At 45.1% G+C, this 22,021-nt stretch overlaps 1 protein-coding gene across 2 annotated transcripts in view; it reads left to right on the forward strand.

Annotated features, from left to right (window-relative positions):
* Positions 1–22,021, forward strand: part of OSMR (oncostatin M receptor) — a 52,007-nt gene that overhangs the window by 15,331 nt on the left and 14,655 nt on the right. For both annotated transcript variants that reach the window (XM_047731258.1, XM_047731259.1), the window contains exons 3-9: positions 2,701–2,873; positions 8,386–8,557; positions 10,959–11,234; positions 12,925–13,054; positions 13,636–13,787; positions 17,754–17,896; positions 18,639–18,789. In XM_047731258.1, coding sequence (XP_047587214.1) covers positions 2,701–2,873; positions 8,386–8,557; positions 10,959–11,234; positions 12,925–13,054; positions 13,636–13,787; positions 17,754–17,896; positions 18,639–18,789 — 1,197 coding nt within the window. The remainder of the gene's footprint in view (positions 1–2,700; positions 2,874–8,385; positions 8,558–10,958; positions 11,235–12,924; positions 13,055–13,635; positions 13,788–17,753; positions 17,897–18,638; positions 18,790–22,021) is intronic.

Here is a 22,021-nt window from a genome sequence, read left to right on the forward strand (position 1 = left end):
CAGGTAAATTATGTATATTTTAGTATGTGTACTTCAGTATATGCTTTTTAAAACAATACAACATACAATGAGGCTTTTTAGCTTTGATCTCAAATGTTCTTTTAGCAATAATATTCTGTTTAATGGCTGTGTGATGTCCCAAGTTATAAATGAACCATGGTTTATTTTCTTAAGTAGTGTCAGGGCCAGACAAAGAGCCTGATTGAGAGAAGTCAGAGAAGAGTCTGTGATTAAACCCAGGGCTGTCTGATCACCCACTCCTCACTGTAAAAAGAGAGCTGGGCCCAGGGCCAAGAACCCTGGGTTCGGGTCTAGTTGGGCGCTCTTGGGAAGTCACTTCCCTTTTTTTAAAACTCAGTTTCCTCATTGGAAAATAATGGGTTTGGGTTTAAGAGTCTGCACAGTCCCTTAATCTCTCTGACTTTACCTTGACATCTCCCACTGTTTCCCAAGGAAGTCCTCAATTGCTTTTGACCCGAATTATTTCTGACTGATGTCTCTCCCAACTGCTTGAGTCACTCAGCACTCACCGATTGCTCACGTCAATATAGAGTTCCTCTTTTACCTAAAGCATCACACAGTAGCTTTCTCGAGCCTCCAGAAGTAAAGTTGATACTGGTCGTTGACTCATCCTTTAGCAAGGAGTCCCCGGGTGTCCACACTGTGACAGGTGTGTGATTGGACTTGGTTTCACTGAGCTGAGTAAGAATTAGTCCCGCCCTTGTCGAGCTCACAGTCCTTGGGGAGACACCGGGAGACACACTGTGATCAGTGCTCAAACAAGGGCTTAGAAAAGCAGCCCTGGGGAGAAGAGAATGCCACGGATGAGGAGAGACAAGCTGTTGCTTGTTGTGCTCTTGAGAACTTGTGGAGATCCTGAGTCCCTGTGATTTGAGGTCAACATCCGCTGTGGGGAAGAGGTTGTGCCGAAAGCTGGGGACAAGAGTCCATTCAAAGATGTCTCTGCCTTGGCCTCTGCCTTCCAGGAAGTTTGCATCTAGAGTGTGAGACTGACAGCAACAAATTACTACCCAGACAAAATGGAATGAAGGCTAGGGAAGCTGGGATGATTTTGCAGACATCCAGCCTTCTCCATGCTATTGGTTATTATTAATTATTAAAAATATTTCCTCCTATTCCCTAAGGGATCTGCTCTTTCATCCCCCTAAACCTCCTTTTACTTAGCTTACATCTTAGGCTTGGAAGACTCACCCAACTGGCTGGTTTAAGGAGAGGATGAATAATGGCTATTGGCTTTAACTAAAGAGTAGAGAAATTTTATTCACAAAGGAGAAAAAAAAATCTCTAACCAAATAATAAGAGAAAGTGGCCATCATGTTTTGGGCTTCGAGTATTCAGAAATTCCAGCTGACTTCATTTAACTTTGTATGAATGGGGTCTGATAAATGACTCACTCTGACAAAGCTCATTGAGAATCAGAAAGAAAAAAAAAAAAAAAGACTCAAAATGCCAATTCATTAAGTTGCAATGGGAAGTAAAACTGGAAAAATGACTGGTGCCTAGCCTTTTGGTGCAGATTGACCCAGAGGACTAAATTCTGCATCCTGAAGTATCATCACAGTGGAGTGAACTAGGTGTCTTAGAAGACTAGTTCTTGTAAAATCTAGCATATTACGGGGTCTGAAAGTAATGCATGCTTCTAAAGAACATTTACAAAATACAAAAAAAGCATAAAAAAGTAAAATCACTCTGCCTCGCCATCCAGAAGTAATGAGTAGTAGCATTATAGCTTTACTTCTCTTTATAGCTTTCTGAAAAATAACTTAAGCACTTTAAAAAATATAAAATGGAATGCACAGTCTTGTGTGTTTTTAAGTGTGTGGGAAAGGTCGAGAAAAGCATATGATTTAAACATGGCAATAGAGTGGAGTTGGTAGGATGGTAGGGTCTCAATCTCTGTATCATTTGAATGTTTTGATCATGATCACGTATATGTAAAAAAAATTTTTATTGAAGGGAAATTCACATAACTTAAAATTAACCATTTTGTGGTTAAAATGAACAAATCAGTGACATTTGGTACATTCAAAAATACGCAACCGGCACTTCTGTGTAGTTCCAAAACATTTTTATCACCTCAAAAGAAGACCCTGTAATCATGGAGCACTTACTCTCAACTGCTCCCATCCTCAGCCCCCAGCGATCACCAGTCTTCTATATTCTTCTATGGATTTACTTATTCTGAGTGCCTGTGTCTCTCCAGCTGGGGTCCTTCCTTGAGCTAAAAACATCATCACAATTATTTTATTCCACACAAGTGCCTTGCTGGTCTTATCCACAGAGTTCAGTAAATTCTTTCCAGCAGTGTTTTAAGTGTAGTGCATTGAGATCTAAGCAATCATGTCTAGAGATAGGGTATGTTCCCACTTCAGCGTTATTTAATAAACTATGAAATACTGATTTTCAAACAGAAAACTCATTTTTGATTTCCAGGAATATGAAATTTATAGCCAAGATACCTCTTTATATAACCTTTCATTTATCTAGGCTTTAATTTCTTTATCTACCAAATGATTTCCAGATTCCCTTGCAGACTTTCAAGATGGCTAATTCTAAGAGGCACCTGAGAGCATTATTTTCCAAAACTAGACAGTGGTGATACTGACCAGTTTATTATCTGTGACTCTTCAATTGTGTTCCTATTAAATGTTATTTCATATCTTATTTTTGACCTTTCAGTTTTGTCTGAACCTTTGCCATGTGCTCCTGAATTCCTGAAGGTTTCCGTCAATTCTACATGTCAGTGTTTGCATTTACAATGGACTGTCCACAACCTTTCTCATCATCAGGAATTCAAAATGGTTTTTCAGATAGAAATCAGTAGAATTAAAACATCTAATGTCATCTGGGTGGTAAGTACTTTTTTTTTTTTTTTTGGCTCAACATTTTAACAATCCTTTTCTGACCAAGATCTTTCTCTTATAACATCCACAAAAATCCCAATACAGAAACATTTTAGCGACTCAACATGGTTTTCCAAAACAATTACATTTCTGTATTTGTAGTTAAGAGGCTATGGAACCAAGTAACATGACAGCTTTGGTTCAGTAGGCTGGATACAATATGTTATGGAAACAGATCATTTCCTCATTTCTGTTCTATCCCCTAAGCAGGCTAGTGGGCCCATTCTTGAGTCCTAGATTCCAAAAATCCATGAACACCAACCTTCTTTTTTCTCTTCCCTCTTTCTTTCCTGTCCACCAGACATTTTCCTCAATTAGATGTAATTGTTTGGCAGCATTCTTCTTGCTAGTGTGGCTTCCTGTCTGTTGCTTCTCTCCTACTGTGGTGAAATACAAGAAATGATGAGTCCAAGCACTGTGTGTTCTCTCCAGCAAAGAGGTTCTTCCTGGACCCACCATGTTGGAGAGTAACTTAAGATGTCCTTTGTTCCCTCACTTGTGGCTTTTTCTACAGCAAATCAAGTTATGAAAATCCTTCATTTCACGATCATTTTGCCTTTGAATTATTTGGGATTTGTCACTTGTCTTGGTTCAGATCATGGTTGGCCCATTTAGCTGACACTTCTCCATCTCGTGCATTAAGATACTGTGGTGGTTTCTTTCAGTTTCCATTTTATGGTCTGGGGACCCTTAATGATCTACCCACACAGCGTGCTCATTCATTATCAGAGGATGCTGAAGGACAACGCAACAGAATGTTGTCTCCTTGAAGGGGAACAGAGAATTTGCCTGGCGTGAAGGGAAACGCAGGGATGTGTCACGGCTGGGGATCTCTATTTGCTCAGCCAGAGGCTACTCTTCTCTCAGGCATTGGAAGTGTGGGCGCAGGGATTTGGAATGGTTAGTTAGTTTAGGAAAGTGTAAATGTTACTCGTTTTGAAGCCTCCAGTTACTTTCCATGTTTATGCATTTGAGATCTAGATGAGAGGCCTTAAGTATAACTTGGACTCTGTCAACCTAGGTTGATAGCAGTCTGCCATTCCACGCTGCCAAGAGTCATTTCCCTCAGTGAGAGTTGTTTAGTGTTCTGATTTTTTTTTTAAAGATTTTATTTTTATTTATTTGTCAGAGAGAGAGAGCACGCGCACACACAGGCAGGCAGAGTGGCAGGCAGAGGCAGAGGGAGAAGCAGGCTCCCTGCCGAGCAAGGAGCCCAATGTGGGACTCGATTTCAGGACACCAGGCTCATGACCCGAGCTGAAGGCAGCCCCCCAACTGACTGAGCCACCCGGGCATCCCTAGTGTTCCGATTTTAAGCAAAAGCATTGCATGTTACAGCTACTCACTTTCTACCATCAGCATATCTGCCCACTGGACCTCATACTAATTGTTTTTGTACTTTCATTTATATATGTATGTATGTATTTTTTTTTTTTTAAGAGAGGAGAGAGACAAAGAGAGTGCATGCAAGTGAGCAGGGGAGGGACGAAGGGAGAAAGAGAATCCCAAGCAGGCTACATGCCCAGTGTGGAGCCTGATGTGGGGCTTGATCTCATGACCGTGAGATCTCAATCTGAGCCGAAATCAAGAGTCACATGCTTAACCAACTGAACCACCCAGGCGCCCCCATAGTTTTGTACTTTTGATGGTTGCACTCATTGGTTGTCGATTTAGATCCAGTAAAATATTGCACAAAGGTCATATTGAGGCTACTTGTCTAAGAAAAGGAAGTTTGAGAGAAATGCTGGAAGAATTCATGGAAAACTAGTACTTAACACCATGAGAAGTAATGCTAACCATAGACCAAGTGGATCCCATTTTTTATTTTCCTAACAGGCACTTGTTCATTTCTGTTTTCACCTTTGATTAGTCTAAGAGCTCTTTTTTCTGGGGAGAGCAGCTTGTCAAACCTGCTTCTGTAAACTACTAAGGCTCGAGATCTTCACGACTAGAGTTCTGCCTCGTCCGATATCTGGTCCCCATTATCAGCCAGCTCAGCCCGACAGGGGAGAGGAGAGTAGTGTGTTGTGCCAGGCAGCTCCTTCAGCCACACGCCCAGACAGGGGTGACGGCCACGGGCACGCCCCAGGTAATCAGTGGCCAGGCCTCCCAGAACAGACAATACCACAAGAAGCCTTTGACCCTTCCAGACCTAAAGTGAAGGAGAGACATGAGATCCCCCTGCAGCTGAGGGGAAGGAAGCCAGCCAAGGGGACTGCTTCTGAAAAGAGCACAGTCTCCCTTTTTGTAAGGTGGCTCCTCGTAAGGCAAGGCTGGCAGTTCGCTTTCCTGCATGCGGAGAAAGGACAGCTTTCAGGACTCCTGCCTCTGGCAGTCATGTGCCTAACCAAGCCAAGGAGGACCGAACTGGTCCAAGTGCTTGCAGCCGGGCTGGGGACCCTGGGCTGCCTCCCGGATGGTGCGGGCCACGCAGAGGCCTGCTGGCAGCCAGCCGCCTGCCCGCACCACACGGCCTCGCCTGGGCCTGCTCCTGCCCTCGGACTGTCCAGCCGCTGGCCTTCTGGTTGGGTCAGTGGCCAAGGGAGGCGGCGTGGAGTCCTAGTGCAGGCCCAGAAGGAGGCCGGGAGCTGAGTCTGCCAGGAATCTGCGCTCCCCTCAGGAACGAGTCTGTGACCTCAATTGGACTCCTGGAGAGATGAATGTGCCAACTTCTTGCGACTTACTAGTGTCTGCCAAATTAAACTTGCCACTTCAGTGAAGGAAAACAGCCCCAGCACAATTCATCACATTAAAAAAAAAAAAATCACTGAATTGATGCATTCAAGGAAAGTTTTATCTCCTCCATGACAAGGCTGTGAGCAGCACAAAGCACAAGTTTGTGGTTAGACAGAATCAGCACAAGTAGCGTCTGAGGAAAACAGAGTCCACACTGCCTGTTAATGATGCAGTCACTGGGCGCATGGTTGGGAGACTGGGAGCCGGGATCCAGCCATTATTCAAGGCGTAGGTCTGTCAGGGCTGAGCGGGAATGAGGAGAAAAAACACACAGACCAGAGTGTCCTAAATGTGGGACGTGCAGTGCTGTGGGGTTGCGGCAAGGCCTGACCTTCTCCAGCAACTTGAAAGAAGGACTTTTTGAACCAAAATAAGGAAGAGGATTAGAAGCTAATTTAGAAGGGAGGGTGGAGAATAATATTCTGGGAAGAGCCCACAGGTGTGAGCTGAGGCCCTGAGGGGACGGCTGTGAGCTCCCAGGCCTGAAAGCTTGGAGCACAGAGGGGCAGGTGTGGCCCCGGGTGGACCACACAGGACACTGGAGGTCGTGCTCAGTTTTCCTGTTTTATCCTGAGAGCCACGAAAAGAAGAGGAGTGACAGGATCTGGCTGGAAGTGTTTGACATGTCTGCTCTGGCTCACAGCGGAGAACAGGTGGGGCAGTTGGAGAAGCCAAAGCACTCCCTGTATGAAGGGGGCTGTGCAGTGGGCCCAGGGGAGAGGTGCCTGGAGTGACCGGTGACAGTCCGGGATGATGACAAAAGTGGCTAAATTCCAAAGAGATGCAGGAGGAAAAACCCAGACTGTGGCTTGTGGACAGCAAGGTCACCATTATTGATACAGTTTCTGGGTTGGTTTTTTTGGTATTTGCTCTTAAACAAGATTTAATCAAAATGGACTCAAGATTGCTTGTATTAAATAGGAAAAGTTGTATAGATCAGGACCTCAAATCTTGTATTTAAAACGTGTATTTTGTAGTTTAGGAGTAAAGCAACACGATAAACCAAAAGAGAAACGTTTCGTAACTTGGAGTCCCACACGGAGGGCGAGTGCTGTGCACTGGGAGGTGGGCGGAGGTGCTCTTCCCCGAGGGCTGCACCAGATTCCGCCCAGGCTCCGCTGCAGCCCAGCAGCCTGGAAAGGGGGAAAGGAGAAAGTGGAAGGAAGGTCTCAGAGTCTGTCAGCTCTGGCTGTATGTGACACGCACGTCACCCCCATCCTCATGACTATAGGGTTTTAGATTGGCCTTTAGAAATGGGGCTACAGACTCAGTTTTCCCCAGGAAGTGCAAGCATTTGATGTTCCCATCATCCAGCGGTGAGGGCAGAAAGCAAGTGTCCTGGAGGGGCCCACTGGGGAGCCTGAGTGCCCGGAGCCTTGCGGGACAGGAAGAAGAATAAAACCCTGTGTCCTTTCTCTTGGGGCCATGCTCCAGCCAGGGACACAACCCGACCACAGATGAAATGCCAGTGACTATACGCAGTGTGGAGGAAGGCTTCTTTGGGGGGGGGGGCGTGTAGCCTGGACTAATTCCCAGTGCAGAGGGGGCGTGGGGACCTTAAACCAGGGACGCTGGGTGAGCAGACACTGAGGTGTAAAAGTACAAAGCTATTCCCCAAGTGCAAGGTAGACCACTGTGTCCAGAGAGGAGGTCCCTGTGAGGGAGAGGCAGGTTGGAATCAGCATGTAGATGGCTGAGAGGGTAAGGTGTAAAGGAACCATTGAAGCCCATTGAATGAAAGAAGACACCAGAATTTTAGAAAGATCAAGATGAAAGGCTGTGTGGAGGGGCGCCTGGGTGGCTCAGGTGGTTAAGCATCAGATTCTTAATTTAGGCTTGGGTCATGATCTCAGGTCATGAGATCGAGCCCCACATTGGGCTCCCCACTGAGCGTGGAGCCTGCTAAAGATTCTCTTTCTCTGTCTGCCCTTCCCCCACTCACGCACTCTGTCTCTAAAGTAAATAAATAAATCAAAAAAAAAAAAAAAAGGCTGTGTGGGAAGAGCAGTTGCAGTTGAACTTGAACAAGCTTCCCAAGAGCACAGTGTAAGACATCTTGTGTGCTTGACCTCCCTGGGGACTGAAGATTCTAACAGGCAGAGCTCAGAGAAGAGGACATGACCCCTTGGCCGCCATATCTGCAAAGACAAGTAGACCAAACGAAACAAAACAGAAAATAGACAAAGCCAAAAGGCCTCACGGAGAGCCTCCTACTGGCTTTGGAGAGCCATCAGTACTCCTGGGTACCATGAAGGCCTGCCCTCTCTATGGAGATTTGGCCAACTTGGTGTGGCTGTGGCTAAAAAAAATTATTAGGAAAATACTCCTTGGTCTTGCTTATTTTTAAAGAATGACTCAATTAGTTCTCTAGTTTGCAAAAATTTTCTTAGCAGCCTCTGTGCGACGAGTCCCATGCCTACCTTCTAACTCTGACCTCTCCCCCCAAGACTTGAGTATGTTCAGCTTTCTTTCACCTGCACCCCACGAGCCCCCTGGAATCAGAGAGCCATTGGGGGTGGGAGATGAGCTCTCAAAAGGCAGGAGGCTGTGGCAGGTTCTGCTGTGACGTCGGAGTCGGGGAGCGGACTGCTTAGGGATGGACCACTCTTGCGTGTATCTGGGAGCTGCACTGAGCTCCTGGCTGTGTGCTTAGGGGTAACTCTAATCAGGCCGTTTTCCAGAACAGCATGGATTCATGTTTCCAAATTTTTCCCTTTCTTTCTAGGAGAACTACACCACCACTGTGAAGTGGAACCAGGTTCTGCACTGGAGCTGGGAATCCAAGCTCCCCTTGGAATGTGCGAAACATTTTATAAGAATGAGGAGTGCGGTAGATACTGCCAAGACCCCCGGGCCAAGGGTCTGGAGCAGCTGGAGTTCGTGGGAGGAAGCAGATGGTAAGAAAGGAGGTGGTAAAAGAATTAAAAGCTCGAATATTTAATATTACTTAGGAATCAATAACCAAATAATAGAAGTCTCTTTTGAGGAAACCGAGTAGAAACCGACATTATTTTTCTTTGTCTTCCCTTGGAATGAAGAAGTGCGGGTGTGAACTGTGCCACCAGGAGATAGACGTCTACGGTTTTGCCTCACAATTTATTCTCAGCGATAATTACGCAAGTTCAGACAATTTCGTATTTATTTTCCAAACATGGGACCTGTGTTTATTACAACTACTAAGAGAACAAAGCAGGACATAAATTGTACATATGCTTTTATTAGAAGAAGACAAAATGTGTCTGCACCTAGAGCAGAGGTTAGGAAGCTTTTGTGTAAAGGGCAAGATAGCAACTATTTTAGGCTGTACAGACCCTATTGATCTCAGCCATGACACTGAGACATGTAATTGTAATGGGAAATCCATCTTAAGCAATATGTAAACAAATGAGAATTGTTGTGTTCTAATGAAACTTTATTTACAAAAACAGATGGCAAAATAGAATTGGTCCATGGGCCCTAGCCTGCCAACCCCTAAGGTAGAGAGAAGCAGTGAAATATGGAAACAATGAAATCAAGTCTTCATTTGAGTAATGAGGTTATGGAGAAATACATTGTATGTATCTCCTAATTTTGATAATTTAATTTTGTTATCATTAAAATCTAGAGTGGATTTTACCACAGCTTATTATGCTTCATTTAAACTATAAGCTGGTTCTAAAGCAATGCCATTTGGCTCTCTCAACATATACCATTTGCCAGATAATCTGGAATTCCTGCCCATAGAACCATTCCTTTGTTAAGTGTTTATACAAATCTATTAAAGTCAAACTAATAGCAAACATTAACCCATAAGTAGCCACGTTATTAGTTTAATACTGCTAATAGAATTAAATCTGCATTTTAGTCATGTTCTAAGCACTCTCCATATTAATTTAGCCCTCAAATCAGCCCTTTGGAATATGTATTGTTCTTATCCCCACTTCACAGATGAGGAAACTGGTCACAATTAGCTTAAAGAACCCATGCGAGGTCATCAAGCCTGTAAGTGGTAGAGTTGGAATTCCAGCCCAGACCAACCTAGCTCCAGAGCCCACCCTCCCACCCCACCCCTGTTCACATTACATCCTACTGCTGACAGAGGGACACAGAAAAAAAACAGACTGAAAAGATAGTAAGAGAGGACAACATTATAAACAGCTTTGATAAAATGGGCTAGATTTCTCAAAGCTATAACTTCTGGTCTAAGTCAAGGATGAATGAAAAACCTAACTGTGTATTCTAGCCCCCAAACACTGGTTCTCAGCCGTGGTTGCCCATGAGACTCGCCTGGAACCTTTAAAAAAGCTCCTCTGCGCAGGCCACACAGCAGGGTGAGGTCAGTGGTGGCGGTTTCCGTGGCTATGGTGGGCTGACTGAGTGGGAGCCACGGAGCCAAGCAGTCAGAGCAGGCAGCCCCTTCGGGGGTTGCAACTGGGGGCGAGCGGGGCTGAGGGGGCGGGAAGGAGGCATGGGGAGGGTGGCGAGTTGGCTTGAAATAGGAGACACCTGAGGATTTTTATACACTGATGGTCATACAGGAGAGATGGTGGAAAAGGAGCTATTGGAGTGACCGGCATTTCTGAGAAGGTGAGCAGAGATGTGGTCAGTAGTACAGTGTAGAGATTAAGAGGGACACGTGGGGGCGCCTGGCTGGCTCAGTCAGTTGAGCGTCCGAAGCTTGATTTCAGCTCAGATCATGATCTCAGGGTTGTGGGATCGAGCCCCGTGTGGGGCTCTGCACTCAGCATAGAGTCTGCTTGGGATTCTCTCTCTCCCTCTCCTTTTGTCCCTCCTGCTCACGTTCTTTTTCTTGCTTAATTTCTCTAAAACAAATGCATAAAACCATAAAAAGGGGGTATGGGGGAGACACGTGGCTATGGAGATGGGCAGGCCTGGCAGATGTGCATGTGACCTTGCCACCTGCTGGGTGAGTGAACTTGGGCTCCGTGGATCCTACCTGTGCTGGTGGTAAGAGATATCATACGTCCCACCTAATGCAGAACCTCCTCGGGGCTGAGGCCCGTAGAGGGCAGCCATGGCTGTCACAAGCAAATCTGGCAGGGACACCTGATCCCAGGGCTGAGGGATGCACTGTCTTTGCAGAGGGAACGTCAGCAACATTTTGCCTAACAGTAGGAGCCCTTGTAAGAAGGAGTGTTTGCGCAGCCCTGAACTTTTCTAGGTTTGCCCAGAGGTTTAGGCTTGGCTTTTCCCCAGCAGGTAGAAGAGGCTAAAGCTGTTGTTGTTTGTTTCAAACCAGAGGGGCTGGTTTGAAACTTGAGTGATGTTCTAACCGATCGGCCTTTTTTTCTCTTGCAGTACAGAATTCTCTTGGACAGGACCCGCTGTTCGTTTTCCCTAAAGATAAGCTCGTGGAAGAAGGCTCCAATGTCACCATTTGTTACGTTTCCAAAAGCCATCAGAATAACATATCCTGTTATTTGGAAGGCGTACGGATGCAGGGAGAACAGCTCGATCCAAATGTGTCCGTGTTCAACTTGAATCATGTTGCTTTCATTAGGGAAACCGGGACAAATATCTATTGTAAGCCGGGCCAAGGAGACGGGATAAAGGGCACCGTTCTCTTTGTGTCAAGTAAGTGTGCACACGCTCTGTGCTCTTCTTTCCTGTTTCCTAGAGCAGATGGAATTTCCTTTCCCAGAAGGCAAGTAAACATTTCCACCCGTGGTCTGGATGTTCTTTTGTCTCCCCAGTCTTCTAGGAGAGATTGTGAAAAAGATCTTGAAGGGTTTCCTGTTGTTATCTTGGCCTTATTGACAGTTTTATTCCTAGAGACCAAGATTATTCAAGGGGAGAAAGTTCGGTCCATTTCCTGGACCACCAGGAAGGGCCCTGCCTGCCTCAGCCATGCGGCAGGACTGCAACATGGCGGGGGTCGGGGGGTGGAGTGGGAGAGATGGCAGGGCACCGACTCCAGGGAGGCATCCAGTGTTGCACCCAGAAGACCTGGGTTCGACTCATCTTCCTGTGCCTGGGTGTGCCACCTTGGCCAAGTTTCCCCACCTCTCTGAGCCAGTTTCCTTCTCTGTGAAGTGAGCCCAGGACTGGTTGTTTGAGGGTGAATGAACACAGACAGGCCTGGCTCCCAACACTGTAGCCGAGGAATCCAGAGGAACCCGCTCTGAAGTGGGTGTGGAAAACGTCAGGTGCCTCCGTGGCTGGCAACAGGGAAGGGGGAGCACTGCGCTTTTCATGGAGGTCTGTGTGCATGTGCCTGGGGGCCTCCTGCATTTGGTCAGGAGACTTCCCTTCCCTGAACTGGCGGTGAGGCAACATCTGAGCCTGCTCCCTCCTGCTTCTCTGGCCCGAGGTGTGCTCCAGGCTCCCGGGCACCCACCTCCACTGTCTCCCAGGGCGAGGCTTCTGAGAGCTGCAGGGATGCGGGCGGGTGAAGGAGGGGATGACTTGGAGGTGCTGCATTTGACCTTGGAACTCTCAGCGCCCTGCTGCCCAGCTTAGCAGTCCCCCAAATCAGACTTGCTGGCATCCCAAGCCTAACAGCCCCAAGGCTGTCTGCGAGCCCCAGCTTCCAGGGGAGGCAACACTGACTTCATTCATTCATTCATTCATTCTTCTGCTCACTCCAGCTGTCTGACAGCCAGTAGTAGGTGTTGAGTGCCTCCTAGCAGGCCCTGTGGGTACGACTCCTGGGACACACTGCAGACCCCGGCACAACTCCCACCACTGGTCCCCGGTGATGGCTCAGAGAAGAACAAGGGAAGGGAGAAGGGGCCCAGATGAGGTGCCTGAACTGTGACTTTCTAGAGCTGCGGGTGGGGTGTGATGCTTTTATCATTCAGAGTGATTCTGTGGCCTGAGACCCAAAAGGACCTCTCCGTTTTCCTTGTCTTTCATGAAAGGGAATTAACTAAGCCTTTCTTTTCTTTTTTTTTTTTTTTATAATTTTTTAATTTTTTTCAGCATAACAGTATTCATTATTTTTGCACCACACCCAGTGCTCCATGCAATCCGTGCCCTCTACAATACCCACCACCTGGTGCCCCCAACCTCCCACCCCCCACCCCTTCAAAATTCTCAGATCGTTTTTCAGAGTCCATAGTCTCTCATGGTTCACCTCCCCTTCCAATTTCCCTCAACTCCCTTCTCCTCTCCATCTCCCCTTGTCCTCCATGCTATTTGTTATGCTCCACAAATAAGTGAAACCATATGATAATTGACTCTCTCTGCTTGACTTATTTCACTCAGCATAATCTCTTCCAGTCTAACTAAGCCTTTCATCTGTTTTTTTCCTTTGTACGGACAGAAGTCCTCGAGGAGCCCAAGGACTTTTCTTGTGAAACCCCGGACCTCACGACATTGAACTGTACTTGGGATCCGGGGAGTGACACCGGCTTGCTCAAACAGCTTTCCCAGAGCTACGCTTTATTTGAATCGTAAGTTAGCTCCCATGGCATTCTTGACAGAGTCCTCCTTGTTTAAGGCGCTTGTGACAGCAACAAGAGCCACATTCAGATGTTGAGGAAAATGTGAACAGATAGTTTACAACCGTCCTGCCAGAGTGAGGAAGAAGTCTTTCAGAGGTGTGTGATACTTTCCACCTGAGTTTCAAGAAAGGAAACTGTCACATAGAAATGATAAGAAAACCTGTTAGTGGTGAATCTTGATGTGAACATAGTTCCATCTGGTGTTCTGGGTCTACCTAATTTCTAACTTTTTAAGAATATTTAAAATACATTAAGGAGTCGTCTCATCCCCCATGTTGGTGGAGGGGGGTGGTCAGTGGTTCATGGTCATTACACATTTCACTACAGAAGTCGAATTTGTTGAAACGTTTTCACTTTTGACATTTGTTGATGGCGGGAGATCGACACCGTCATGTGGAACATAATTTGAAGGCCACTGAGTGTGCCCTGAGGTAGGGATATATCTCTGTGTTGACAAAAGTGTAAACCCTGAAATTGTCGTTTTGTGTGTGTGTGTGTGTGTGTTTTGTTGTTTTTTTTTTTTTTTTAAGATTTTCCGGGAAAAAGACCCTTTGTAAACACAAAAGCTGGTGTCTTTGGCAAGTGGCTCCAGAGTCCCAAGACATGTATAACTTCACACTCACGGCTGAAAACTACTTACGAAAGAGAAGCGTTCACCTTCTTTTTAACCTGACTCATCGAGGTGAGACCAGTATCAGAACCCGCTATGGCGTTGTGTGACATGCTCTGTGATCAAGGAAATTTTGATTTTCACCTAATTCACATCCTAAGTGAAATTTTTAATTTAGGGGCACCTGGGTGGCTCAGTCAGTTAAGTGTCTGCCTTCAGCTCAGTTTATGATCCTGGGGTCCCAGGATTGAGCCCCGCATCAGGCTCTGTGCTCAGCGGAGAGTCCGCTTCTCCCTCTCCCTCTGCCCCTTCCCCTCCCCTGCTCATGTATGCATGTGCTCTCTCTCTCTCTCTCCACCTCTCTCAAATAAATAAGTCTTTTTAAAAAAAGTTTTCATTTATAACTCTTGTTGAAACCACACTTCTCTTCATGGAAGCACGCATGGCCCACAGTCCCTGGTTATTTGTTTTGATAATGTAATAGGCACGTGCATGCTTACTACTCACCTTCAGACTAGAACTCTGACGGGAACTCACTGCCTCTCCCATCCCCCAGCCCCCCACCCGGCTCCTTCCGCCAAGATAAGTACAGATTTAAATCTCGAATGTGTGTATGTATGTATAGGTGTATGTATTCTCATTTCTAATGTCCTCCAAAAAATGTTATGTTTTTATTTTGATTGGTTTTAATGTATATAAAAGGCATCAAGCCACATGTGATAATTTAGTAATTACTGCTTGTGTGGTAGTAAATTACTGATATTGACCCGTATTATTGAGTGGTGTTATAGTCCATTGGTATTCACTGCCGTGAAGTATTTCATTGCATAAATCTATGGTATTTTGGTCAGGCATGTCCTCTAATGGTTTTTCAGGTTGTATCAAGGTTTTTGTTCTTGAGGATGGTGCTACTATGAGCATTATGGATGTAGGACTGGCCTCCTTTTGTTTTCTTTAAATTATTTTTTATTTATTTGACAGACAGAGATTACAAGTAGGCAGAGAGATGGGCAGATAGAGAGAGAGAGAGAGGAGGAAGCAGACTCCCCGATGAGCAGAGAACCTGATGTAGGGCTCGATCCCAGGACCCTGAGATCATGACCTGAGCCGAAGGCAGAGGCTTAACCCACTGAGCCACCCAGGTGCTCCCTCCTTTTGTTTTCTTGAGTGTATACCCCAAAGTGGAACCGGTGAGGACATAGAGAATGTGAATGAGCAACTTCAGATACAAAGCCAAGTGGTTTTCCAAAGGGGCTGCCCTGGTCATACCCTGGCCCTTGAACTCATACAGCCTCTCCACGCTGGGGTCGTTGCCCTTTCCATTGTGTCAGTTTCCTGGGTATACATACCCTGGTGTCTGTCATGGTTTTGAGTACAGATCCTGAAGGTTGAGAATCTCTTCCTATGTTCTGACCACATGTTTTCTCTCTTATGAAATGCAGAATCTTCACATGTGTTCCTTTTTTCTAGAATGCTCATCCCTTGCTTTTTACTTTCTTAATTCCTACATATCTTCTAGATTTTAGCTTAATCACCAGTCAGCCAGATAATGACAGAGTGCCTCTAGTATAGCTGGCACTGGGGACTGGGCAGTGAACAAAACTGGGTGACTGCCCCATGTGACCTTGGGTGTGAGAGTGCGTTGGGGGAGGGGATGAGAGTGGGGAGTGGACACATACAGTATTTGGAGTATCGCTACACACTGTGGAGAACGTCAGCTCGGGTCATGCAGTAGAGAATGCCTGATGCCACTTCAGTTAGGATGAGGCCGCCAAAGAATGAGACAGAAACAGAAAACATCTAGGGGAAGAGCATTAGAAGCAAAAAGAATAGGATTTGAGAAGGTCATAGGATGGGAACAAGCTCTGGGTTGTTTGAGAGACAGAAAGAATGTTCTTGTGCCCATACTATGAGAGAGAGGAGATCGGAGTGTCCTGGTTATGCAGTGACTGTGGGATGAATGGGGTAGTCTTACCAGCTGTATTAGAAGGTGTCCATCAGGACAGGTCAGTGGCTTACACTGTAGGAAAAGCTCACGCAGGTGGGGCTGTCAGAGGTGAGGGCGGAGAAAGGAACTGGATGGGAGGCTCTTGCAGTGGTCAGGCAGAGACTTTGCACCAGAAGGCATGATGAAGTTGGTGGGATGTGGTCATATTCTGAATTCACTTTGGGATTGAGTTGGTAGGACTTACTTAGGGAAGGCAGGGGAAGAGGAATTTAAGATGATTCCTAGGATTTTGGCCTAAACAACTGAGCTAATAGTGGAACTATTTCCTGAAATGGGGAGGGTACTGTGGAGGAGCAGCTCTGAGCAGGAGGGTGGAGTTTTGTCTTTGCCTTGTTGAGTTTGAGGGGTCTTTTAGACATGGATGTATTGAGGAGGCAGTTGGATATAGTTTGGAGAGCATGGCGGAAGTCTGGGATGGAGAATTAGAATTGTGAGTCATGAGACTGTGAATAATGAGATAAAGACGAAGGCTCAGGATAGGGGCTTCTAGAACTCCATCATTTTTTTTTTTAAAGATTTTATTTATTTGACAGAGAGAGAGAGAGAGAGAATGAGAGAGAGAGGAGGAAGCAGGCTCCCTGCCTAGCAGAGAGCCTGATGTGGGACTCGATCCCAGAACCCTGAGATCAGGACCTGAGCTGAAGGCAGAGGCTTAACCCACCGAGCCACCCAGGCAGCCCTAGAACTCCATCTTTTAAGTCAAAAGGCCTTTAACACTTTCACTGTGGTCACCCCACTTTCAGTGTCACATTTGGTTTTGTGGTTATTGATTCATGTTTGCTTCCCTGTTGCACTTTGAAGGCAGGTCCATGACTGGTTTCAATTTCTCTCCCACCTGACAATTTGTCTTTTAATCAGTGTGTTTGGAACATTTATATTTGACATAATTATTAATACGGTTGGACTCAATCTGCCATTTTATTATTTATTTTCTATTTGTTCCCTCTGTTTTTTTGTTCCTCTACTCTTCCCAGCCTGCCCCCTTTGGGATTATTTGAATATTTTTTTTTAGTATTCCACTTCACTTTGTCTACTGACTTTTTCCTACATCTCTTTGCATTTCTGTTTTTTCCCTCTGGAGATTATGTTACTAATATTTCACAGTTTTCTTAGAGTTATTATTTTCCACTTTACGTAAAATATAGAAGCTTTACAACCCATGTCTTCCTTTACCCCCCACTACCGACTCAGTGATATTTCACATTCTGGTCTTCTCCAATCTGCCTGTTGCTGTCTACCTTTGAGAGTTCTCAAATGGAATATTTGAGAATGCTTCATGCACTGTATTGACTGGATTCAGGAAGAGAGACAGGATGGGAGGTGCTTACTTTGTCTTTTAAAACCTGAACCATATCCAGTCCATTTTTCATTTCAGATATTATATTTTTTAGTTCTAAATTCCCATTTGATTTTTTAAAAAATAGTTTATATTTTTCTGCTAAGAAGCGTTTTCCTCTATTCATTTCAAACTTGTTTACTGTTATGACATAGGTCTCTCTTAAAGTCTGTAATAATTGCAGCCATGTGGGCCATCTTAAGGTTGGCATCTGTTGATTATCTTTTCCTTCGGAAATTGGTGACATATTCTGTTTTTGTATGTAGAATATGTATGGATTGTATCTTTGACATTGTTGATGTTATTTTGTTTAGACTCTGGGTTCTGTTATACTCTCCCAATGAGCCAACTCTTCCAAGTTTTGATCCTCTTTCACAATCTGCCTGCTTAATTTTAGGAGTCCTAGGTAATTTCTTCTTATGTTTTGTTCAGAATTTCTAATATAATTGATGAGAGAGAAAGGCTGTAGTTGGCTTACTCCATCTTGGCTGTAAGTCTGGTTTTGTTTGCTATTTTTTCAAAAGCAAACAACAAAAAAATATCAGTGAATAAATAAATGTAGACATGAACTGCTGTTTACCAAAGTCTTTTTGGATTTATGCTTGAGTTTTTTTTTTTTTTTACTTTGTTTCCTTCTTTTCTTTTCTTTTTTTTTTTTTTTTTTTTTTTTTTTTTTTTTTTTTTTTTTTGGCAGTGCACCCAATGGCTCCTTTCAATGTATTATTTAAAAATGTAAGTGCCACAAATGCCACCATGACCTGGAAGGTACACTCCATTGGGAAGTATTATACACTATTGTGCCAAGTTGAACTCTACGGTGAAGGAAAAGTGACACAAGTAAGAATGCTGCTGAATTTCCTATTTTCAAAAATCCCTTTATGTTCTGAACAGAGAGACTTATGAATAAAACCTCTTTAAAATCTTATTTCTGGGGGAGGTGGGTGGGGAGAGGGATAATTGGGTGATGAGCATTAAGGAGGACATTTGATATAATGAGCACTGGGTGTTATATGCAACTGATGAAGCACTAAATTCTACCTCTGAAACTAATAAATTAATTAATTAATTAAAAATAAAATTTTGGGACACCTGGGTGGCTCAGTGGGTTAAGCCTCTGCCTTAGGCCCAGGTCATGGTCTCAGGGTCCTGGGATCGAGCCCCGCATCGGGCTCTCTGCTCAGCCGGGAGCCTGCTTCCCCCTCTCTCTCTGCCTGCCTCTCTGCCTGCTTATGATCTCTCTGTGTCAAATAAGTAAATAAGATCTTTAAAAATAAATAGATAAAATCTTATTTCTGTGTGGGTTCAGATGGCAAGGGTAATCTGTTTAATTAAAAAGTTCATGAAATTAATCACAAACTTTAGAGTTGGGCAGAGGGCTTTAGAGATTTTCTTTTCCCAAAGAAGTAGTCTTACCCCAAATCTGATTGAACCGTGCTGTGATATGACTTTGCAGTGAAGTATGCTCACCACTACACCTGTCTCCTCTATTCCTTCTTCTGCTTCTTCTTGTTTCCTTTTTTCTTTTCATTTTGTTTCTTCTTTTCCTTCCTTCTTTCCTCCCTCCCTTTCTTTGAAACAGCACAACGTTTCCATCAAGGTGGATGGTGCGCACCTCTTCAGTGGCCTGGAGCCGGACACGGAGTACATGGCCCAGGTGCGCTGTGCTAACGGCGACCACTTCTGGAAATGGAGTGAGTGGACACCGCAGAACTTCACCACAGCCGAAGCTGGTATGTTAAGCTCCCTGCAGTGTCACTCAAGGATCTCAGCTGACTCATGGGAGATGGGTTAGGGTTTCCCTGAGAGCTTTTGACTGTACCCACACCTGAGGGGAACATATTGCAACAGAGGCTGAATACTCTTTTTAAAAAGAACCGGATTAAATGCTTAACTGCGTGTGAGTGGGAAGCCATCCACCTCAAACATGGGTCAGTCAGTGTTCTTTCTTTTATATGTTTTCTCTCTCGTCTTTGATTTTGCGAAATGGTTTCTAAGCTAGTATTGCTGGGTCCCCATTGGATTTTGCGAAATGGTTTCTTTTTTTTTCTTTTAAGATTTTATTTATTTATTTGACAGACAGAGATCACAAGTAGGCAGAGAGGCAGAGAGAGAGGAGGAAGCAGGCTCCCTGCTGAGCAGAGAGCCCGATGTGGGACTCGATCCCAGGACCCTGAGATTATGACCTGAGCCGAAGGCAGAGGCTTTAACCCACGGAGCCACCCAGGTGCCCGCGAAATGGTTTCTAAGCTAGTATTTCTGGGTCCCCATTGGATCTGGAGCTATGTAAGTCAATGTAGACTTTTCAAATTAAGGGCTAAGGACAAACAGTAGTGTCCATGCCAAGAAAAACTTTGTTCTCATACCAAACAACTTCAGGCTATGTGTGGAAATGTGATGATATTTGGAAACTGAATTTTTAGTGACACGTCATTCGTTCAGCAGCAGCGAGCTGTGAGTTTTCTCGATCATTCTTGCAGTGGGACTTTCCTCACCCCGACTGAACCACCAGTCTTTCCTACAGATAACTATGGCTTGTGGTGCCTTCCAATAGGGCCTCCAGAGATGAGCTGGCCCGGCGCTGCTTTCATGTCCTTCCCACTCAAAACGACAAATCATCGTTGTTGCGCAGAGACAGAGGAGGCAAGTTCTGCCTGTAGATTCCTGGTTTGTGGAGTTACTGAGATGTAGCAATCGTGACAGTTAGGGCAGCTGGCCCTTACGGAGCGCCCCACAGAGCTCCAGCGCTTGCTGGGTTTTTCTCTTATGCCTCATACCAGGCAGGAGACACGATGGGTAACCATTCTTGCTGTGTAGGTGAGGGCCCCGAGGCGCACAGAGGAGCAGTGATTTAGTTGGCCTCACCAGGGAGTGACAGAGCTGTTGACTGTGACCCAGACCCCGGCCCTCTGACTCCAGAGCTCTACCCTCACCTAGAACTCGATTCTGTGTGTTCTGTCTCTTGATGCTGTATTACAGCCTCCAGATCTTGTCGATTCAAGTCCTGGCTCTTTTACTGCCAAAGGAAGGAGTATATGTATTTATTTGATCCCAACTTTTTTTCCTCTGTGTGTGTGTGTAGGCGTGTGTGTGTAGGCGTGTATGTAGTCGTGTGTGTGTGTGTGTGTGTGTGTGTAGGCTGGTGGGGCTCTTTCTGTTTCTCCACAGGAGGACCATTTTAAAGTAGTGACTGGAGCTGAGGGCTGACGAGGACAGCTCTTCTAAGCCTACACTTGCGTTAGTCACTAGTGGTCCTCAGCAGCCTTCCTCTCCTTGTCTGGTGTTCCTGCCCCACCTCCCGCCACTTCCCCCTCCCAACCCGCTCTCCCACCATCCTGGGGGCCTCCAGTAATTTTTTTTTTAGAGGCATAGACTCCTCAAGAATCCCTGCTGTAGAAAAGCCCTGTTCCTGACAGTAATGTGGTATCCCCCTCAGTTGTGTTTGATTAAAGAATTTTTACTTTAATGGTAGTGCTCTGCTTTGGTTTTTTTTTTTCTTCCAAATTTATTCCAACATTATAACCAAAATTGAGTATAAAAGGACAGTGGCAAAAGGATAGAGTTTTTAGTAAATTGTATTTCTTTAGTGCAAAAAATCTGAAAATAATTTTGCTTTTGATAATAACAAGAGAATGAGATGAAGCTACTGGTAGTGAATCTGTGTGTTATGTATCTATCTCTATCTATTTATATCTGTATCTACATTTTTTTAACCTCTGACAACACTTTGCTTGATGCTGGAAAGATCGATATTTATGTGTAGTAGAACCATGCTGCAGTGTAATCGTAGTGAGCAGACGGCACCAGTAGAAATACAGCAGAAACTATATTGACCCAAACAGAGTGCTGTCAGCTGTGCTGCGGGTGCTGTTCTCACAAAGACTGACTTACCAACCCGCTGAAGATTTTGCATTGAGCTTAGAGTCCTGTGTCATTTCTGAGTATTTTAGTAAGTTTTTGCTTGCGTATTGGCTTCTCCAGTGGATTATTTAGCAAAATGAAATCTGCTTCAGGGCGCCTGGGTGGCTCAGATGGTTAAGTGTCTGCCTTTGGCTCAGGTCATGGTCTCCAGGTCCTGGGATCCAACCCCATGTCAGGCTCCCAGCTCAGCAAGGAGTCTGCTTCTCCCTCTTCCTCTGCCTTTCCCCCTGCTTGTCCTCTCTCTCTCTCTCAAATGAATAAATAAAATCTTTTAAAGAAATAAAAATAAAATAAAATCTGCCTTAATACATTTTTAAAAATACACAGTCATCTTTAAGTTGAGAAAGTGTCAGCAACTAAAACGGGACTTATTTAAGTTTCAATTATTAGGCACAGTAAACTATATTTTTATAAAACAGCTAAATCTTGGGCGCCTGGGTGGCTCAGTGGGTTAAGCCGCTGCCTTCGGCTCAGGTCATGATCTCAGGGTCCTGGGATCGAGTCCCACATCGGGTTCTCTGCTCAGCGGAGATCCTGCTTCCCTCTCTCTCTCTCTGCCTGCCTCTCCATCTACTTGTGATCTCTCTCTGTCAAATAAATAAATAAAATCTTTAAAAAAAAATAAAAAATAAATAAAACAGCTAAATCTTTGTGTCATGCTCCAAAACAATTCTTCTTGCACTGAGATGTTTAGAATCAAATCACAAATCATTTGTCCTACAATTTGCTGGTGATAAATACAGACTTTTCTAGAACAGTATAGTAAGGGAGTGAGCGGGTGCCCTGAGTGTCCAGCTGGCAGGCAGCTTCCCCAGGCAGGGGAAGGAGGGAGCGTGGGGATCAAGGAGGGGTGCCAAGGCCAGGCGAGAGGACCAGTGAGAGGACCAGCCACTGTGAAATCATGAATACACGTCAGAGAACCACCAGCCCCTAGGGCTCCCCATTAGGGCACCTCCATTGCAACCTTCGCAGATGAAGCAAGGAAGTAGCAATGGTCTGCTGCTCTTAGAAATTCAGCAAATGAGAAATTTACCTCACTAACTT

The sequence above is a fragment of the Lutra lutra genome, chromosome 5 (genome assembly GCF_902655055.1).
Source record: "Lutra lutra chromosome 5, mLutLut1.2, whole genome shotgun sequence".
NCBI classification, from domain to species: Eukaryota; Metazoa; Chordata; class Mammalia; order Carnivora; family Mustelidae; genus Lutra; species Lutra lutra.